Source organism: Fopius arisanus, unplaced genomic scaffold, assembly GCF_000806365.1.
Source record: "Fopius arisanus strain USDA-PBARC FA_bdor unplaced genomic scaffold, ASM80636v1 scaffold00094, whole genome shotgun sequence".
Taxonomy (NCBI): Eukaryota; Metazoa; Arthropoda; class Insecta; order Hymenoptera; family Braconidae; genus Fopius; species Fopius arisanus.
In genome coordinates, this window is record NW_011887833.1 from 318410 (window position 1) to 339568 (window position 21159).

A 21159-nucleotide genomic window follows, 5' to 3' on the forward strand; every position below is an offset into this window, starting at 1 on the left:
CGTACGTATTTTGCAAAATAATTATAAATAATGTATACGATTTATTTATAAATACTGTGGTATTTTTTTTTATAAAATATTCTTTTGATTTTCGGCGCAAGAGAAATATTCGTCGCAAGGTATGAAGCTTTCGTGTCATGCATATTGAATTACCTCCCCCCATGTAATAATATTCTTCAACTTCTCGGTTTACACCTCGAGCTAATTCTATTGAAGATGGAAAAGATCGGGGAATATACGTTAATAAACTGAATATCGACACGAACCCAGAGTCACGGGATCTGGTGTCGTATTCCACTTTATTTCAGTGCTGGTGATGTTTATGTTTTATGAATGAATTTTAACTTGAAAATCCAGTGATTTTTTACAGTGATGTGAGACAAATGTAAATGTGAAGTGAGGAAGCTCGAGCGACGCGACGGGGCGCCGGTTATTTTTTTTTATTTTTTTTTTTTCGGGGGATTATCTCGACTTGTATCTGAATTACACAAGTGTGAGACGGTATTTAGGGGTCACCCTAATCATGTCGCGAGCAGCGATCCTTAACTGAGTGGAGGATCATCATTACCATAATTTACGGGATAATCTAGTCATTATAACTAGATTTCCCACACGACAACAAGTGGTTTTTCTCACCCATTTAAAAATCGATTTATTCAAACAAAAAATATTTTTAAACTATTTTTCCTTTCCCTGAAAAATCGCCAATCTCATGACGGTTTCTTCAGGGCTTATCTGATTGTAATAAAATCGATAATAAAATCGATAATAAAATTATTGTCTCGCTCGAGTGAGCTGTATCGATACCTATCGATTTGTTTTTGCTTACCCGCAGTTTTTCCCGGCCGACGCCAGATCAATTAGATATATTTCATTACTGTCCCCGTTTCACTGACTCTTTTCTCGTTATTTCTTGGTTCTTTTTTTTTGCTGTCTCCTTTGGGGTCTTGATGGTTCTTCTGCCGGTGCCATCGTGGTCTTACGGAGCTTTTTGTCGGCTGCAGGTGCCCGCACATTTTACCCGAGACTTTGCGAAAAATGCCGGTTGCGTGACGTGAGCTAAGTGAAAAGGTTTTTTATAGTTTTTCGAAGTCAACCGTTTTCCTATCTTTTTTTTTGCTCTGTAAATAATTTATTCCCATCATCTGCCAGTTTTTAGAAAGACACTGGGCCTGCACAAATAAAATCAATAATTCTTCAGATCGATCTACATTTAAAAACAAAAAAATCCGCGGTTATATAAATTATTTTTTATGTTCAATAAAATGGGGGGCTTGGAGTGAGCAAAATGCCGGCAAAAACGGTGACAAAAAATACGCGATGGTTTTTTAAAAAAAAGGGAATTGCGAGAAGTTTCGGATAATTTTCTCGGTCGGCGTTTGTCCTCCCACCATGAATAATCGCCGTTCGTTTAATGGGTTCTTAATCAAGGCCATAGAACGCATTAAAACTCGTGTACCCCTTTTTTTTTTAACGAGTACGACGAAGGGAACCTCCTTTTACCAAAAATTGGACTGCGCTTCATCCGCCGGTCCCGTCGAGCTGCAGAGGTGCTCTTGATGAAATTTTCTTATTAATCTCATTTTGCAATTTGCAATCTCAGGTACATCGCAATGACTAGGGCAGGATGAGAATCACTGGGTTAACCCATGGTGGGCGTACCACACTGGAACATCCCATATACCTATGAGCGTGTTATACCGCTATTCGTATATTTCGTGTTCAGGCGCAGTCGAAAAATCAGACTGAGATACGTCTCAAACGATATTTAATACTAATTTTGTGGACAGATAAAAAAAGTACGCAATTGTGATTTTTTCCAGCGATTTTAGAAAAAAAATTCTCCATTTCAGATAAAATTCTGGAAAGTTCAATTTTTTTCGTGAAAATTTCTGTCTGAGAGCAATATTATTTGATAATTACTGCGATATAATAATTTTCTTCTGACGAGTCAAGGAGTGGGTAAATTACTTCATAATGAAGATAATTTGACAGGGCAATTAATTTCGCCAAGTCCCGTACGAATCGAACGACTTCGTAATTAAATGTAATACGATCGGACATTTTTTTTACATGGACTTGATCATAAAGGCGGCGTCTATCTAATCCAAGAATTTTGTAATATGATTGGAACCGATAATTGCAAATAAAAAAATATAATTTAAAAATATTTCAAGTTTGAAAATCCCGCGCCTTTCCCAACACCAACTTCACGCGGCTCACGACCCAATCAGAATGAAGAGCGGTTAAAAGCAACTTCATGTCGTAATTCTAGAGGTCAGAACTCAGAACTCAATCTCGTCCGATGAATGGATATCCCAAACATATTCATAACAATTTTCTGAATGGACCCCCCACCCCAGACATGCCGGAAGAATCGTAAAATTCCGGGTAGTAATTTTATTCGGAGGAGAAATAATTTGGTGACTCTATTCCCGGGATCGGTAAAAGAACTCGAAATAATCGATACAACCGCAGAATCAAAGGAAGAAGCCGCCGTGGAACTGAAGGAGAGACGACCGCGTAAAAAAAAAAGGGGGATAATCGTAGAAACTGGTTTTGTAGAATAAAATGCGCGTGTGCATGAGAGAGATGGAAATCAATGAGAGAGATGAAATACAGATAGCATTAAAGTTCCATAGATGAGGGAACGAAAGAGGGGTACGAGGGCCTGACCATTGAGTCGTTAAGGCACAATGTTGAGCTCAGGTAATATATATCGCGGGTGTAATTAACCACCGGGTTAATGACTTAATGGATCGTTTAAACGGTAGTGCGACGAATTACGATGATTTTAGTTATCGATGGAATTAGCAACATCCACGGTACGTCATCTTTATTGGGTGCTGAAGAATTGGAGATGTTGGAGATGCCGGGAAACAATGAATGACGGGTTTTATTTTATTTTTTTTATTTTCAGGGACGATGCGTCGTGTGGATAACTTATTCCCGGGTGTTTTTATCAACCACTGGGGAACGGTAATTCGACGTACTTGCACACGTGATCCTGTCATTAGGACGTGCACAGGGAAAATCGTCTGGTGTCTGCTTCTGGGAAATTTTTTTTCCTTGCGTCTCAATTCTTCAATTCCAGAATTTTAGTGAATGCTGATTTTTTTAATTTTGGATAATTATTAATAGATTGTTAATAGAAATGAAGTTTAGAAAAGACCGGTGGTTATTCGCCGAGGAAAGTTGTCGGAATTTAAGCCGCACTGTCGATTTTATCTCATAAATCAAATGGCGGGGTGTTTTTTCCCCCCCGCAGAATGTATCGCGCCGTTCCACGACAGAAAGTTGAAAACATTATGCCGGAGGAACATAAATATTCAAACGACAAGCCGTCTACACATGTAACGACGATGTAGCGAACGTGATATCGATATAACCGATAAATAAAAACCAAAATAAACACGAGTGAATTATCAGTGCATTAGGGATGAGTGAATAGTTATTGATTGACTGTTGAATTTTCACTGGAAAAATAGTTAGTCATGGAGTGATATGATGAACCGCAAAGACAGTCTCCTTTTTATTTCAACAAATGGCAATAAATTCCAGACCGCTCACTTTACCGCAACATGTTGAGTACATAAAATACATTTTCAATTGCCAGTCGGATGGGGAATTACATATTGAACCTGTCATTAATCCTGCATCGCAGTAGCCTAATCTGAATATATATTCTGTGAGAGCGAATCATCTTATTTCCTTAAACGAGTGGAGTTGCGAGATTTACGTGCTACTTTTTCTCCTCATGTTGGTGTTGATTTTTCATGTTTTTCCTTCGGTTTTTTGCTCGCCCGTGATCGATGGGATTGGAAACTTGTTCCAAAGACATTCCACGTGTCACAATTAACATTTTTCCTAGCTATGCCCCTTGATCTATTATTCAATATAATTGTTTAACAAATAGATAATTCAATTTTTTATCACAAAATTCATTAGCTATCCTTAATGAATTATGAACTTAAAAGGAAAAAATGTTTTTCAAATTGAAAATCCAGAGAAATTATTGCTTCAATTACTATAATAACGTTAAAAAAAAATCTCATTTGTTTATAATAAATTTTCCAGATATTTCATGTGATTTTCTCGGTGAAAATTTCGTTTTTTTTTTCGAACGAAAATTGCGGATGCAATTTTTCAACACTAAATATATTTCCTGTTGAATAATTTATTGCGATGTGGGGAAAAGGGATATAGAGTCAGCTTTAATTTTCAAGATCCAAAAGACGCAGCATTTTCGATTTGAAAAAAAAATAAATAAATAAAGCAACTCCGTGTGTCTGAAGAAGCGTCGATCGATTAGTGGATGCGATAGAGCACGTGGTTTTTAATTGGCCCCCGGCGATTTATGCTGGCAAGAATGCCGCCACAAAAATTCACTGGAGTTAAAAAGGGCGCACCTTCACCACCTCTCTTTACCCAAAGATAATATCCAGCGTACAAATAAATGATAAATAACACGCGATAAATAATAATTGATGCTTTCGGGATAAATCGGGCATTAAACGCAATAATTTTACAATGTAAAAACCACTTTGACTAAAAATTCAGGAGTCAACAGGTGGAATGGAAAAGGGAGGAGGGGGGGAGGGAGGGAGGGAGGGAGAGGGTGTTGTAAAAAGGAGTCAATACCGTCAATTATCATGTCAGATTGATTGACGGAGAAGAGGGCCACGAGATTTTCACTAACTCTGACGGATTGCATTACGTAAATATTAGACACGCGTATTAATATTGATTTCCTGCACGCTTACATTTTTATCGAATTTCCCCCTCTCTCCCTCCACCCATTGGTGGATCGATCCGTACTTTTATAGAGAGTTCAAATTGAAATGGGTGGGAGAGAAAAAAAAAAGGTGAAGAATTGAGAAATATTCGAGTAATTTTTATGATCGATAGATTAAATTAAAAAAATTGTCGAAATCATGAAGGTAATTGGGTTTTTCAATATTCTCGTGAATTTATGATTGATAGGAATGATTTTGTGGGGTTGTGGGTGAATTATGAAAAATTCTTGTGGAAATAGTCAATAATTCCACTTATTTGTAACCGCGATGACGTCGAGGCATCAGATGACGAATCTCACCATATTCTGAAATACCTCGAAGCGAGTAATTCCACTACGAGTGCACACCAAGAAGCACTGGTATATGGGCCTATAACCATGTACTTGTGTCCGGGAAGAGGGAATTACGTAAGAGGCCTCTACCTCGCATAAAGCACCGCGCAACTTTAATGCTACAAAACGTCAAGACAACTCTAACTCTTTTGCCCGCCTTCTTTCGATCTATTCCTTTCTGTTCTGCTCTGTCCTCTGACGTTCTGTTCGGCTTTTACGGCATTTCCAACTCCAGTGATTCCCGTACATGCGATATTGCACAACTTCGCTTTTATACCGAGGTATAACATCCGGCGCACTTTGACTCCACCAATTGATTGGAAATCCCATTTTTTCTACTATTCATTAAATGCATGAAAAATTATTGGATAATCGGTATGCGGTAGAAAAATTGTCACTCCAACGAATTCATTTGATTAATTAAATAATTATTGATTAATTTAATGGATTGTTGGCAATAATAAATCTCAGTTCATCATATTTACATATCAGAAGACAATCGATCAGGCTTACACCGACGATAGACTGTTTGCCGAACTACCTCATTTCTATTTCCAAGTTGATGAATAAAAAATGCGAAAATTGAGGACAAGTTATTCGATTTCCACAACAACACGTAAAATAAATAAATAAATAAATAAAAGGGAAAAAAGAAGAAAAGGGGGGTATTATTTATCGATGACGTTGCGTGACGCGGCGTTTATGTAGAGGTTAGGGAGCCACAGGTGGTTCCCAGGAACCGTTCCAACGTTTGTCTTTGTCCCCTCGCCATCCCGATCGACGCTTCATTTGTCCCACTCTTTATATTTCATTTTATTTCATTTTATTCAACCCCTCGGGTGAACGGTTCGCCGACGATCTCTCAACGGTCACATATGCGAACCGGTGGAATTGCAGAAAAGGCGACTGACCGCTTCCGGTGTGAGGGCGGTTACCGGTGAAATTCTTCGAGTCCTTCAATTAAAAGGAGGTCTTAGGTTTTATGAGAAATATGTTTTTTATTTTTTTTTTTTTCGAGTTGTCTTGTAAATGAGAGTGACATTCGAGGTGATGAGGGGGAGGGAAATTCTCAGGACGCGAGGAACAGGTGCTTGACGTCAGGTGGGAAAAGAGAGGTTGTGAGACCCGGAGTGGAGCTCAATCCAGAGTCAATTTCACTTTTTGGGATACCGAGTACGCGTTATTTTGTTCCGTTGTAATGAATTACCAGAAAGCCAATTGACCAATAAAAAATTTGATTACGCGTGAAGCTAGGGGATCTACTGCGCTCACGCCGCGCGCCAAATTTGAATTTTTATTTGATAGCACCCAATATCTGGATTTTCCTCATGACTGATTGACAAAAAAAAAAGCCAGAAATGTGCGCTCTATCGCAGGTTCATCAGGACAATTAATTCACAACGAATGAAATTAAACGATCATGATAACCGATTTTCTATGTTTTCACTGGGCATGCTTAGGATTAATGACAAATTACATCGATACCGAACTCGTATACAATGTAGGAAATCGTTAAATTATGCATGAGAGTGTGCACCGCGGTGGAATTACATAATGGCTTGTTTATGGTCGCATGTAAACACCAATCAATGGAGCAACCGCACAATATCGAGACGCTCCCGTGGTGATGCGGTGTTTGGATCGTTTATTTCGTTTCGCATCGTGTCTGACCATGAATCAGTGGTAAATAGTGAGAGGAGACGATCGAGATCGCGAAAACCATTCGCTGACGGTTTTATCAGCTGTCCGTATGCCTTTTTTTCTCGTGCATTATTCAATTTTCATCCCGTCCAATGGAATTTCCCTCATTCTTCATTTTCATCATTAACGCGAGTGACGTAAGCCCTTTGTGGAGTTGAATGTCAAAGTCGATCGACGAGGAAGATTCTGCGGGATTGAATTATTGCATTCGATCAGGTAGTGCTTTTGAATTCAGGAAAATCCCCGCGTTCACACGATTTGTTGGAGCGAATTTATGATCAAAGAGGGACTAACAAAGTCGATGTATATATCTTGCAACGGGTTTATATTGTGAAACAGAATTTTTTATTAAGCATGGAGAGCCTATAAGAGTTGTTAATGATTTTTCGTTGGTTAATTTATTAGTGGAGGGAAAAATGCCTTTGTTGGGAAATTCGAGGTGAAATATTTAATGGGCGAGAGTAAATCGTCCATTAAATTTTCATGCGATGATTTTTTTTCTTTTTTTTTTCAACTAGAGAATTTTTTTGGGAGTTGGGAATAATTCAGCAGATCCAAACATCAACATAAAAAACATCACAATTTGTATCTCCGATAATTCAGGGAAGAGTGATGCATATCCTTGAGTGTATTGGATTGTCTGTTCACATAAATATTCATGGAGTTGAGGTGTGGGTGAGAGGCATCAACCGACAGACCACAATTCCCTGTAATCTTCAATGTGTGTAACGGAGAAAAACATACAGAAAAATAAAAGGATAAATAAGAAATGAGATGGAAGAGCTGCGGAGGCCGAGGGCGGAGGCGATATTAACGGGAAGTTTAATCGCCGCCCGTTTCGTTCTCTCGTGGACGTGCGCACGGGTCAGTCAGGCCCTCGAGGTCAATTAGCGTGGCTCAACACTAGGCCCTTCAACGGGGCCCCATCGGATCCCTTCAAAACCCTCACTGGCGCCAAACAAAAAGACCATTCAGAATATCATGAATTCGGAGCAGGTGACACGAGTTTATGTCGGTGGATTAGATAAATCGGCATCGTGATGGAGGCTCAGAGGCATCAACCATTAGCATAAATTAATTGCTTCTCCCGCTTAATCCTGTGTTGCCTATCACTCAACCCTTCTGCTTCTGAATTGTATTACGCCTTTCTCTGGAGCGTTGGCTAACTTGTTAACATGGATATGTCGCTTTTTCAGGATTTATCGGTGCGCTCGGAGTGATGGAGTTTTTCCTGGAATTTTCAGTTTTCCGGTTTTCGAGACAGGGGTTACACTCCACTGATCACGTCCAGATTGTTTATTTTGCAATTGAATGGGGTAATTGGAAAATTTCAGGCGGCGAATGTGTATTCAGGGTTTACAGTGATTTATCGATTTTTCATAAAAACCAATCTTTCATTATGAAATTTTTTTTTCATTCATTTTTTTTTTATTCGCTCCAATGAATTTAACGAGATTATAGTTTGTAATTAATGCGATACGTGAGTGATAAATCGACTTAATGAAGATCTCTTGGAATATTAAATTGGCGGGCATTTTTTGAAAATAAGAGATCGTTTTCATTTTTTTTTTTTTTCGGAAATTCGTTGTAACGAATTTTTTACAAAATTTGTTTTGACCGAAAAAAAATGTACCTTCGGACTTCTCGCATCGTTGACGCAGGAAAGACAGAAAAAAAAACCGGTGCCTACATTTCGCACACACCGAAGGGAGAAAATGGGAGAGCGAGAGAGAGAGCTGAGATACACCATAGCCGGGTGGTAGGAAAGTGTTTTCGTGGCCATGGATTTCCGGATCAAAACCAGTACACACTGACATGCCAACTCTGTCATTATTTCCCACCGCCGTATGTCTCCGAGTGCGTCTGTTCATCGAGCCGAAGGACATGGCGCGGATTCCACTAGAGGCATCCATTTTCTTTCTCGAGTGTAACCTGTCACTGTTAACTTGAGAATACAAAAGAAAAAATAAACGCACATCTCCGAGATGTTCTGATAAAATTCACATCGAATTATAAAAAATGAAATCGCCGAATTCAAATTTCCCGCCTCGAGCATGCGTCGATTATTCTGACCAATGGGAGATACTTTTGCGCAGCCAACTTCACTCGCACTTGTCCTCCCGTGATTGAGGAGAATTGAGAGGTTTTTTAGGAGAGATGAATACAGAGGAATTCTAAATAAATTTGGATTATCAAAAATTTCCGATTTTTTTTTTTACTCGAAGTAATTCTAACAGCCTGCGGTATCCTGCCTTTGTGAGCGCAAGCTCATATTTTTTTTTACTCTTTCACTCTATCTCTCTTCGATTCATTCACTCTTTCTGTCTCACGGTCTCTCATGCCCATCGAAATACCCACGCGAGATCGTTTTATCCAACGAGGTACATACACCTGAGATCGTCCATGAAACGGCGTCATGGGATCGATGGGAAAGTTATCTTTACGATGGTCTTTTTATTTCTACATTGAAGTCCTCTCTCATGGAGTAAGACAAAACGGACGTACAAATGTTTACGCCATTTTTCCACCCCTTTTCCCGATTTCACGCTGAAGCATTTCACCGATATTCATAAAATTATCAGTGCAATTGCACAGAAATCATTTCGTTAATTTTATTTCGTCTCTGACATTTCAAATATCAAACGTAACCACCGGGATTTTGATAGTCCGATTTATCACCACACCTTTTTCTACATCAATTTTTATCGTTCTGTCCATTGTTATTTGTGTATCCGTGATGGTTTTGTCCTTTTGTCCGATGTTGAATGCAACCGACTGACTCGTGAAAGCGCGGAGATTATTCCGAATTGAATGTTCCCGCTGGCCACTGCTATTTCAGCTTTTTTTTTTATCCCCTTGTTGTCTTTCTCCGATTTTTTTTTTTCACCCATTCGTTGGTGGTTTATAACCTATTATTGCAGCTGTGTCGTAACGAAAATTTAATTAACGGGCAGTGAAAATTGTGAGTTTTCTTTAGTAGACCTGATATTTTCCTGGAATATTTGAAAAAAAGTCAAAAATTCTTTTTTTTATTTGGAAAGTTTGAATTAATTTATCAGGAGAAAAATGTAATCACGGAAGTTGTGGAAATTACGTTCACTTAATCCCTCACTTGTTGCTCCCATGTTACCTTAATTGGGAAATTGACTAATTAGGGAATTCCCCGCTGGTAGCACTTTGTCCGAGATTCGGTTAATGCTTTAATTTAATATTTAGACTGGAGATGTCTTTCATGAAATTGGGGGTATAGTCTAGTTCTTTATTCTGGGGTGAATTGCGGGGACTTGTGGGGATTTCTTTCATCCCCGGTCTCTTTTTCTTCGCTGGTAATTTGATAGTCTGATCCAATTCGGAAATGAAGGGAAAATATAAAGAAAATAAAAATAATGGGCGAGCTGACAATAGAGGCCTAAACTGGTCTAGCTGTTTTTTTTCATTCATTTTTTTTTCGATTTTTACGAGCGAATAGAATAGGTCAATGTCGAAAAATATTTATGCACCAAAAAAAAAAAACAATTATTAATAATTATTATTAGAAAAAAAATCCTGGAAAAATTCCCCGACCAAAATCTCCTGAAGAATTTCCCAAAAAAAGAATTATTTCATCATTCCAGTAGCTGTTGTTTTTTTTTTATTTGTTTTTTCATATTTTTGTCAGGAGTAACAATTCCTACAATCGCTTGAAATAAATATCTGGCAAAAATAAATGTTCTTCCCAGTGAAAGATGAAAGAAAACGTTAGACATGACGTCCCAATATTTTTGACGTATAATAAAAGTACACCTCTTCGCGGTGGTATCGTGAAAAAGGGCTCGGGGGCATGCTCCCAAGAGAGGGGTATAACGTTAAAAAAAATATATATAAAAAATAAAGAAAAAAAAGTGGATAGGAAGGAGAGGAAGAGGAGACGAGACGGTGGGCGGGGCGCGCGCCTCACGGGCTCCAAGGCGATCCACTCTGACCAAAAGAGAGCCCTTCCACATTTTTTCATTTTTATTTTCATTTTTTTTTTTTTTCAGAACGACGGATAGTAGGCGCGCATCAACACGTTACGTCTCGCTTTCAACGAAATCGCAAACGAGGCACATGTTGAAAAAATTGAGGGGAAAGAATAATCATTAAACCCCGGATTATTCAAGAAATATTAGCATTATCCATTTCGCCCTTTTACCACTCGCAAATGCTCGGTATTTTTTATTAAATCCTCACCTCTGAATTTTAATTATTCTCGAGACTGATTGCGCATTCAAATTTCCCGCCTTTAGGAATATGGTGATCGTATCGACGGGTCGAGAATCATATGAAACCCTGAAAATGTTAATGGCCAATCGATATCCCTTCGAATTCCCCAAAAAGCCAAAAAGGAAATGACGGATAAAAAATGATGAATTCATTTCCATCCATCAGTGCCCCAGAAATGCTTGTCACGCGGTTTTTATAACCTCAGTTTAAATCAATATCTCTTGAAATAAACATTTTCCATTACTCATGGAATTGAGATGTTCTTACGATTGTACCCCGACACATGCCCCCTGGATTTTTTTTTTTATCAGCCTGTGATTTTTTCAACTCCTTCTTTCCCGAGGGAATAAGAAAACAGAATGATTCCAAGAGGGTTATGTTCGCCTGGCGAACCAGCGGTTGACGTACGATGTGTCAGCGGTGACAACTGGCGCATGCGCAGCCTGAATACACAATGAGCCATCTTTTTTTTATATTTATTTTTTCTTTCATTTATAACAAAACCCATCGTCCTTCCCGCTTATCGCTCGACCCACAGTTTTTCCCCCTCTCTTCCCCCCTCGCACACATTATTCCGCGGAGCGAATAAAAAAAAAATGGCGGGAGAGAGTAAAACATTGTCGTGGGTATTTTCTCGAAATGAAACAATGTTGTAAAAGGAGGTCGCGAAAAGAGCGAAATGCAGCCAACAATGCGGTACGTATAGGGATGCCAATCCAGAGAGAGAAGACACCGGCGGCCACCGCCATGAAAACAAACGAAATACCGAAACGAGGGAGACGGAGAGTTATACGATGAAAAAGGAGATTGAAGGGAAGGTAAAGAAATGGAGGGAGAGAGAGAGAGAGAGAAATCGGCAAGAAAACGAAACGCCTGGATACTTCAAAAGACCCGCTCTCGCGCATGCGCCCTTCTCATTCCCTCCATATCCTACGGGAATACTCCCATGAGGACGGATGCTTTCCCCTCAGCCACTCCGGATTCCTATAATTGTTCATTTTTGCAAATTCCTGGCTTTTTCAGTGACATCCACGGAGGAGAGATGTTTGAAGGGTTCGGTAACCTCTCAGTGCCTTCAGACACTTTGTGGTACCATTCTGGTATCAAGATATTGGAGAATCAAATTTTTGGAATAAGAATATGAAATTTCCCCGTGTTCCATCAATCGATTCTGAATGATCGATTTGTCCTCAAAAATCGGATGTGTGGATTCAAATGACGGAATTATGGATTATTAATTGTCAATTGTTCTTTGAACTTAATGACCGAAAGATTGACCAAAAATGATGTCTGTAGATGAAGAAATATTTGATGGGAGAGTACAGTATTTTTTTTTTTATTTCAGCCAATAGTTAATTTTCTATATCCTGATTTCCGAGGGCCAGAGAGACCAGTCTCTGGGTTTACCGGCGAAATGTTGAATTTATTAGATCGAGATAGGGTGTGGGCGTTCCAAGGGTCTCCTCATCCCCCTTCAGCCACACCAGCCCTCACAACCCCTCAACAAACCACACTTGCACGCATTTCATACACATGCAATCCACGCTCCACCTATACAAATGGCCTCGCCCAACCCCCATTTCTTTTCTTTTACTTTATTTACCGTGTCGTTTTATTTTTTAAATAACAGCACGAAACCCACATCGAAAACGCATTCACGTATCGCAATATAACGTGATGGTGAACCCAGGGCCTTTAGGAGCCCTTTTTCGAGGGTTCTAGGAATCGAAAGGAATATCGAGGAGTTTGATCATCCATGGATGATTTATTCCCCCAATTCGTCCGAATTTCTGGATAAAAATTGAAATAAAAAAAAAATAGAAATGGGAATTACTATTCGCCAACTCTGCGCAGAGAAAAAAAATTTATCCCAAGATTAATCAATTCCCAATAGTGATTTATTTTTTGAGTTGAATTTTATTGAAAATTCATAACCCCGCCGATGTTCACTAGCGTTGCAGGGTTCATTTTAAACGAGATCCCTCACAGGATCAGAAAGCAGCATTTAAATCACCAATACTTTGGCATCTTCACATGCACCCCTAGAAATATCCAGACGTCAAGTTTGTTATTTACAGCTTGCTGGCATGAAGTATTCATGCAGGTTGGAATATCCTGGAATCTTCAAAGAGTTTTACCACCATTTCTGTGATATACCAACCAGAAGTGAGTTTGAGTGTGGCCCAGGGTTAGTGCAAGAGACGAGAGAAGGAAGTAACGGATGATTTATATCCGCTGCTACCAGTCCTGCTACCCTACCCGCGATAATACCAATCATTATCATCGCTTAATAACAGGCATTACTGCCAACATTGAAATAATGTGTGTTACCCCCTTCCTCTTGGCACACGGTGCCCCATTGGCTTGACTCGCATGCCCACAGTGGGATCTCTCCTTCCCTTCATCTTTATCCAGACTCTGACCCCTCATGTACCCTCCGGGCTTATCTTTATCCACCTTCATTTTGTTTCATCCCTCTCTGCCTTTTTATCCACCTTTTTTACCTGTTTTCCACCGCGATAACGTAATCCAGTCGTTTTTTTTCTCCCCCTCCCCCCCCCAAAAAAAAATTCGGATGATTCAACTGATACTCAAGGTCAATCAGGGGTGGCGATCGGTATTTAAACAACGAGGCAAGTGATTGAAGCGAAAAATGAAAAAATCTATTTCCCTGGAGGCAGGAAAACGAATGATCCATCATTTTCAATATTATTTCCGGGTACGTAATTGTAGGAGGCAATCTGGGAGGTCTGTCGAGTGCGTATGCGTGAAAATAATTATCGCCCTCCCACTCGATACTCTATATTCCATCAGCTAGTGCTGCTAGTGTACCAATCCATCAGCTCGCGACACATTATTTTTTCCTGAAAAGTTTTTTGACTCAACGTTATTTCTATAGTTGAAAGTATGAATTATTTAAGTGATCGTACAATACAGCGCATGCCAAACAAGTTGAACAATGTTGGACTGGTGTGTTCACTTTCTTGGGACAGGAGGAAATGCCATGCATTAAAGTTCTGAGTGGTATTTCGAATAGTTGCTTATGAGGGTCGCGTGCTCCAGATTCGCTGAAATTTCGTGCACCAGTTTATCTAAAACGAAAACAGAGCAACTACGGTGACATGTATATAAAGCGATGAATAACGGGGATTCCGATTTTCATGAAAAAGTGGCACGAGACATTTTTATTGAGAAAACTTTCATCATAAAATGGTTATAACCACTGAGCACAGCAATAATTTTCCATGAGAATGAAATTTTTATGTTTATTATTGTGTACGTGGAGTATTCCGGGAATAACTGAACATAAAAAATCAATCCATACCGGGATTGGTAGATTCATCAATTCAATTATCCCGTGAGAATTCATAAAATTTATGAATCATCTAGTGCAATGACCTGAGGGCAACAACTCGATGAAATCTCAATTATTTTTCAAGACTGACAGCGCCCCAGTCAAATCGTTCGGCTCCTCTCAAAAATCCCGCCAGAAAAAAAAAAATGAAACCTCCGGAAAAATGATGACCCCTGAAAAAAATTTTCACAAGCTGTCGTCCCCTGATATGACAAACCATCAGGTTGATCTCGACAAGCCGTAGTTACCGCATGCATGAATCTAAAACCAATCTTCCCACACCAGATCCAATACACCAACTCCCCCTACCCACCCCTCAACCTCGATTAATCCCCGATTAATCCCAATCCCGATCTTCCCACATCCTCAATAATACCCCATCACCACACGAACTCAATATGCAACAAGACCTGAAATATTCATACCGAAACTGACATTTTCATCATCTCGAAAGCATCCAGCAACTTTCTAAAAATACCTTTAATCAATGCAAATACTTTTTCCAAGTAAAAACAAAAAAGGAATCCCTCCCGTTTCCTGTAAAACTTGGGAAAACAGGTATGCCCCATACTATCGTGTCACGTAGAAGAGACCGAGAGAGAGAGAGAGAGAGAGAGAGAGAAAAACGACGACATTTTGCATCGCGTGCCGCCAGGCAAAACTTTCCCATTTATGCTGCGTGCATACACACACCTATGGGACTCAATGTTGAATGTATTCCCCGTATGCGACCAATGAACAGATACAACGAAGATAGGAAAGGTACCAGGTAGCTCTATTAGTATTGTCGAATGCGTCGATAATGGTTGACTGTAGAACAGGGACAAACCACCAGTGAAGATCGTGAGATTAAATATTTTCTGATCAAATAAAACATGGACATCGCGCTATGAAAACTCGAGCCAATAGGAGGGCTGCACCGTGAGGTACAAAGCGAAAAAAAATGATGGAGAAAAAAAAAAATAATAAAGGAGAAAGAAGAAAAAAAGGCTGTGCACCACGCCCAAGGTGGCTTGGCAGGAGCGATCAAGAAAACGAGTAAGGTGTCCTGGTGTCTGTGATCCATGTGTGTGAGCTCATGCAGAGCGTACAAGATCATTCGGCTACTGCTGCTGTCCTCGAGCCGCCAATGGCCTCAGGCCAATTGCAAAAATAATGAAAAACCACGAGACAAAAGGAAGAACCAAAAGCCTGAAAACTCCTGGATATGAATCGGATGGATTGGAGTGATGTGGGTGTGGACGTGAGTATTGAAGCTTTGGTTGACGAGAGACTCGACTTGCGCCAGTAGCTGAAGGTAAAGCATTCGCTCGCCTTGATTGGCCTATTACGGATTATTCACGGCATGCGCTAGTCACCACTCCTCGGAGCAAATAAGCAACGAGGTAGATGATTGTTTGGATTTTCTCATCTGATGGACTGCTGTGCACAGTGGGTACCAGTTTTGCCCAACGGGGGCAGCGTTGATTCAGAAATAGGGGAAAGGGACTAACAAAATTATCCGGTTCTCCAACCCCTCGTATGACATCCACCAAAGGCTACATTACATCGTACTTGTTTGCCTGAACGAATAACAGTTTCATTCACGTAATGATCAAGTTGATCCTGATCTTATTCACTCGATTCAGTTGTTCATTCGTTTACGTATCAATTTGATGTAACAACGAGTTTTGGTGAAGGGTTGGTGGCTGAGGGAAAGTATGGAAGGGGAATTTGTTGGAATGAGTGAAAGCATCACGGAAACAAGATCGGATGACCGAGCGCTCGGAAAATTTATAGCTGGCTCGTTAGAGTGGCCACAGCGTTGGGAGACATTCACCGGACACTATCGAGAAGCAACCCTATCTTCTATGTCCAGGGCGTGGCGAATTGGTGATTTACTGGCAGTCATTTGTGCCGATAACGCTGACAGATGCTGGCCAGTGGTGTTGTATTGCGAGGCTTTCGTAATACGATGACGTGGTCATGCGCTACCAGCAGCATTCACCAATCTCCTTTGTTCTTGGTGATTCCTGATCTTCGATAGGTATAACTCCTGATACTATCTCCTGAAGAATTGATTGATTGAACCTATCCGTTTGACCAATTGATTGTGCAAACTTTCGTATATTTTCTTTATAGGACAGTATGCTAGACTAATTTATCTATCTAGATCCTAGGAATGAACTTCGGTAAAAGTTCGCTGTGTGGCGCATGTGTACATGTTCAGGTCACGATCCACAACGTTTACCCTGACATGTTTGTTATGACAGTCGTATTTGAGTAACTGGAAATCTGACAGTTGTGGACTGAAGTGATTGTCCACTACTGCTGTCAGACTTCTAAGTACGATACACCTATTATCGTTTTCATCACTGTCAACAACTCACACTAGCTCGGAAAGAAAAATATTTGAAGACTCACCTGTGTCTGCGTCAGCCCTAGACTCGCTGCCAATTCAGCTCTCTCAGGTAACGCTAGGTACTGTGTCCTCTGGAACCGCCTGTTGAGTTGTTGAAGTTGAAGACTACTGTAGATAGTCCGGGGTTTTCTCATTTTCTTTCCTTTGCCATTTCTCAGTGATCCACCGCCACCGCCGCCTAGCTCATCGACAAGACTACCGCCTTTGTCGCCAAGTGGTGAGAGGTCTGTAAACATACACCACCCTGATATCAACCATCAGCGTCCAAGTCTTAGAAAGGGCAACGAATGAAAATAAAATAAAAAAAACTCATGGATTCACTCAAGAAAGTAATGAGATAAATTATTGTCGTCCCCGCTTTCCCGGAAATTCAAAAATTCTCTACTTTTCACCGATTCAATTAGTGGATTCTTCTTTTAACTATTAAGATTTCAATTTGACATATTTCTTCAACAATATTTGGCATTCTAGAGATAAATGTGTCAGTTGATTGATTGCTTTTTTTTTACGGTCAGATAATTATGGTTTTCTAAGAAATACATAAGATAAATTATATTACCCATACAGTCTAGCATAAAAATTTTCATTGTTTGAGTTTCCGCGGAAAATGCAAAAGCTGTTTATAATGATTTTGAAATTCGAAGGTATTCGCTGGCATAAGTTATCTTTCGTGTTCCCACTTTGAGTTGAGGGTTGAGAATAAAATGAGATTTGATATGACGTGTAAAAAAATAGGGAGTGAAAATATTTTTGATCTTTAACGATCATGTACCTCAGAATGAAGATGAGCCTCTTGACTCGAAGAAAACAATTCACCTCGTGAATGAGACCTCCGGTATCCCCCTAACGGAATCGTTATGCATCAATTTTAACAAGGCCTGCCACAATATCCCTCCCTGGATGAGGCTAACGATGCGAGGGCGTGCGAAGAAATGTTAAGAATAATCGATAGGGTACCAAGAATGGCAGCCCAGTGGGAGCGGTCTACGGTTCTCCAGAACTCCCTCTTCACCACTTTTTTTTTATCTTCTTTTTTTATCCACGAGCAATACCAACTAGTCTTGGATGCATGCATCTAGCCACCAAGGTGGATAAAAAAAAATCCCCTAGCATAATACCAGTGCATACACCTCCACGGAGGCCTCACGTGGGCACGATTTAATCGGCCTCGTTAATTAATTACCGTTCATCACGAAATTAGTACGGGCAATTACCCCAAGAGTATTACGATGTTGTCACGATGAAAGTGTCGATTCACTCGTTATTGTTCCCGGATTTAATGCCAAGTGAATATAACATTCACCGGAAAGGAATGCACTTTTTTTTCCAACTCACCAAGAAAATTTATGAAAATTTATGGCCCTGAAGAAGACCACATTAATGCACATTCATCACCCCCCGCCATCAGATCACAACTGACAACTCTCCATTTGTCCGTCATCCGATCATAAAAGTTGCATTAAAAAAAAAATGGGTATTGTAAAATTTTTTTATCAATTTTTTTACCGACAACAATCATCGGATGAAAAATCACCAGATCACCGTGTGCCAGCAAAAAGAAAGGGGAAACACGACTTTCACGTAAATCTCAAGATGCCAAGACCCAGATCCTCAAATCCCCAGGAATCTTCAACGGTCAAGTAGCTAATACCAAAAAGAAAAAGACTAATCCTTGTAAAAACAATCATTTAATACCTGATCCATCATCCGAGGAAGCCTACCCCATTGTTCTTGCAACCGTTGAAGATTAATTTGCAGCAGGTCAAGAATCCAGTGACCAGTGACCATTTTCCCCAATGCCCATTGCTCGAGTAATTCCCACCCACTAATTGGATTCCCCTAATAACCCAAAGCTCCAGATGTCCCGAAAAAAAAAATGTAAAAAAAAAATGGCGTCACACACGAATTGCCACGAATCAGCAACAACCTTGCAACTTCTTCAGCCATCAACATCCGTCAGACAACCCGACTATATGAATTTTCAACTGAAATCCACCACCTATGTACCAAGAAATAAGGCATGATGCCTTCGAAATAGACGATAAAATCTAGCTTGCCGATATGTACTTGCCAAGGCGTTTGCGAATATGTTTGCCATGGCGCCGAGGTTTAACCGCTCGTGTACACTCCCGAGGTGGAAAATCACGCGATCGCTACCCGATCCCTCGCACGATCCTCTCCTTTTATAATACCAACTTGAAATACACCACTCGAGGTAGGCCATTCTATCCCGTACACCTCTCTTTCGCTACGGCCTACCGCCGACGCTCCAACATTTGCTGATGCCTCCCTAGGAGCTTATCCCATCAGCGAATCTCTACCCAAGGTAGAACAACACCGTTGAATATGAAGAATTCAATTCCACAGGAGCGTTTACACGGAGAATCGCTTTGGAGTTGCATATCAGTCCCATTTTTATGAACATTTGTTGGTGTCTTCCACCAGGTATCCAAGCTCCCTCTCAATCCCACCGACAATCAGACAATGTGATGTCGTACATGTTGCCAGCAATGCACCGGTGATTGCGGTCTATTGTCAAGGTGTTGTGTGATAATGTAAACAGAAATCTTGAAATGTCGAGAAGTCTTTATCGCCTGAAAGAAGCTAATGGCGCGTGCAGAGACTCATCGCCAATTGTTACGGGGGTAAAGCTCGCTGAAGAGGATGCACAAACAATGGCGTGCTCAGGGTCAATTAACCCAATCACGATTGCCATGTGATATATTTATTATTTAATTAATCAAACGTGGTGGTATGCCGCATTGGAAGGGCCTGCACGGGACAGAGGACGATGATTCCAGGTGGCGCCAATTTTCTCCTTATCATCAACAGAAAATACACATCCTCCTGATTCTCATGATTATTCTATACTTCAGGCTTTATTTATGGAATTTATTTTATCGTTTTCACTCATTCTTCACTCATTTTTCACTCTCCCACCTTGCGTGTGGATTCTACCTCAACCGAAGGGTTTTTTATTATGAATGAGGACTCGCTGGTGAAGAGTGATGTGATGGATTGTCTCATTGGAGATATTATTTTTCATTTTCATACTCGTGATGAATGACTTTGTTCTTGTTTTGTCACTCATGCGTAATGCGGAAAAATTTTCGTGGTCTTCTCAATCAGAATAATGACAACTCCACGATGACGAGGCGCTCCTCCAGGAGTGATTCACTCCGGCGGTCACTATTGTTTTCGCGGAATGACTATAAAACGATTGCATAAATTATTAAAAATATCAGGGACCAATGATAATCGCCGAGCTTTTTTTCGTTTGAAAACTCCAAAAGCAATTGCCATTGATTCACAGCGACAATCACTGGTTTTCAACGTCGTTAAGTTAAAGAGGTAAAGCGCAGTTGGATGGTTTTGAAGAAAAAAAAAAAAGTGGTAAATTAACGAACGGTGAGGCCACGAATTAGGGAATGAATAAATGACGAACACCTTTCAACGGAGACAACCCTCCGTCGATGGATTATACTGCAAAATTGTGTAACGAAAAAAAAAGGAAAGGAGAGACAAAAAAAAGTATTGTTGAAAAGTTTCCTTTGAACCCTTTCATCCCCGGGGTGAAAAAAAAAAAAGTGTCGGAGTATAACCACAAGCTCGTCGTCGAGTTGATGGCACACGTGGAAATCGTAGCGTCAGTTGAAACTATATATAACTAAAATTGAAGGGGAATCGCGTATGAAAAGCTCAGGGAATATGATTTCATCGACATGAGTTGGGTTAGCTGTTATCCGTACGACATGGCAGTTGTCTCTTCATGCAGTATGAATTAACGGAATTGGCATGGGGGAGTGAAAAGGATTGCGTGTGCCCACCATTAAACTCCTTGAAACTTTACTCCCTTCTGACTATTCCCTCGTCGTTTCAACTGAGAGACTCCACCACCTTCTTCACCACGAAAACTGGCCATTCTCAGAGGGATGAAAGTTATATTATCCATCGTGTAATGGGGATCGTGGACACTCGTTACCACGACTATTTCGCATCGTGAGGAATGGTTAGTCACTCTAGTTACTCCCTGTATCATGTCACCTGTTATTTTACAACCCCTTGTATTTTGAGGGATAGTGTAAAGCCAACGTATTTAGATCATAAAATGAGTTTTTCATTTCACTTCATTAAAATCATCCGTTCGACTCCCGCGATCAAGTGGATGACAATGATCCCAACGCATCACATGTCTCAGACTGCTGCACACTAATTACTAAGATCATTATGAATTCAAATGATGAAAGAGACGATCACTTGCATTAGGAAGGTGAAGGCTGCAGGTTCATCCACGTGCAGGATTTCTCTGCCAAGCCAACGATTAATTTATAT

General features: G+C 40.2%; 1 protein-coding gene across 5 annotated transcripts in view; it reads right to left on the bottom strand.

The window, feature by feature from the left end:
- Dll (Distal-less) overlaps positions 1 to 21159 on the bottom strand; it is a 36691-nt gene that overhangs the window by 12330 nt on the left and 3202 nt on the right. For 3 of the 5 annotated variants that reach the window (XM_011311912.1, XM_011311911.1, XM_011311913.1), the window contains exon 2: positions 16830 to 17071. In XM_011311912.1, the coding sequence (XP_011310214.1) occupies positions 16830 to 17071 (242 nt within the window). The remainder of the gene's footprint in view (positions 1 to 16829; positions 17072 to 21159) is intronic. The other 2 variants (XM_011311915.1, XM_011311914.1) reach the window with 1 other exon arrangement.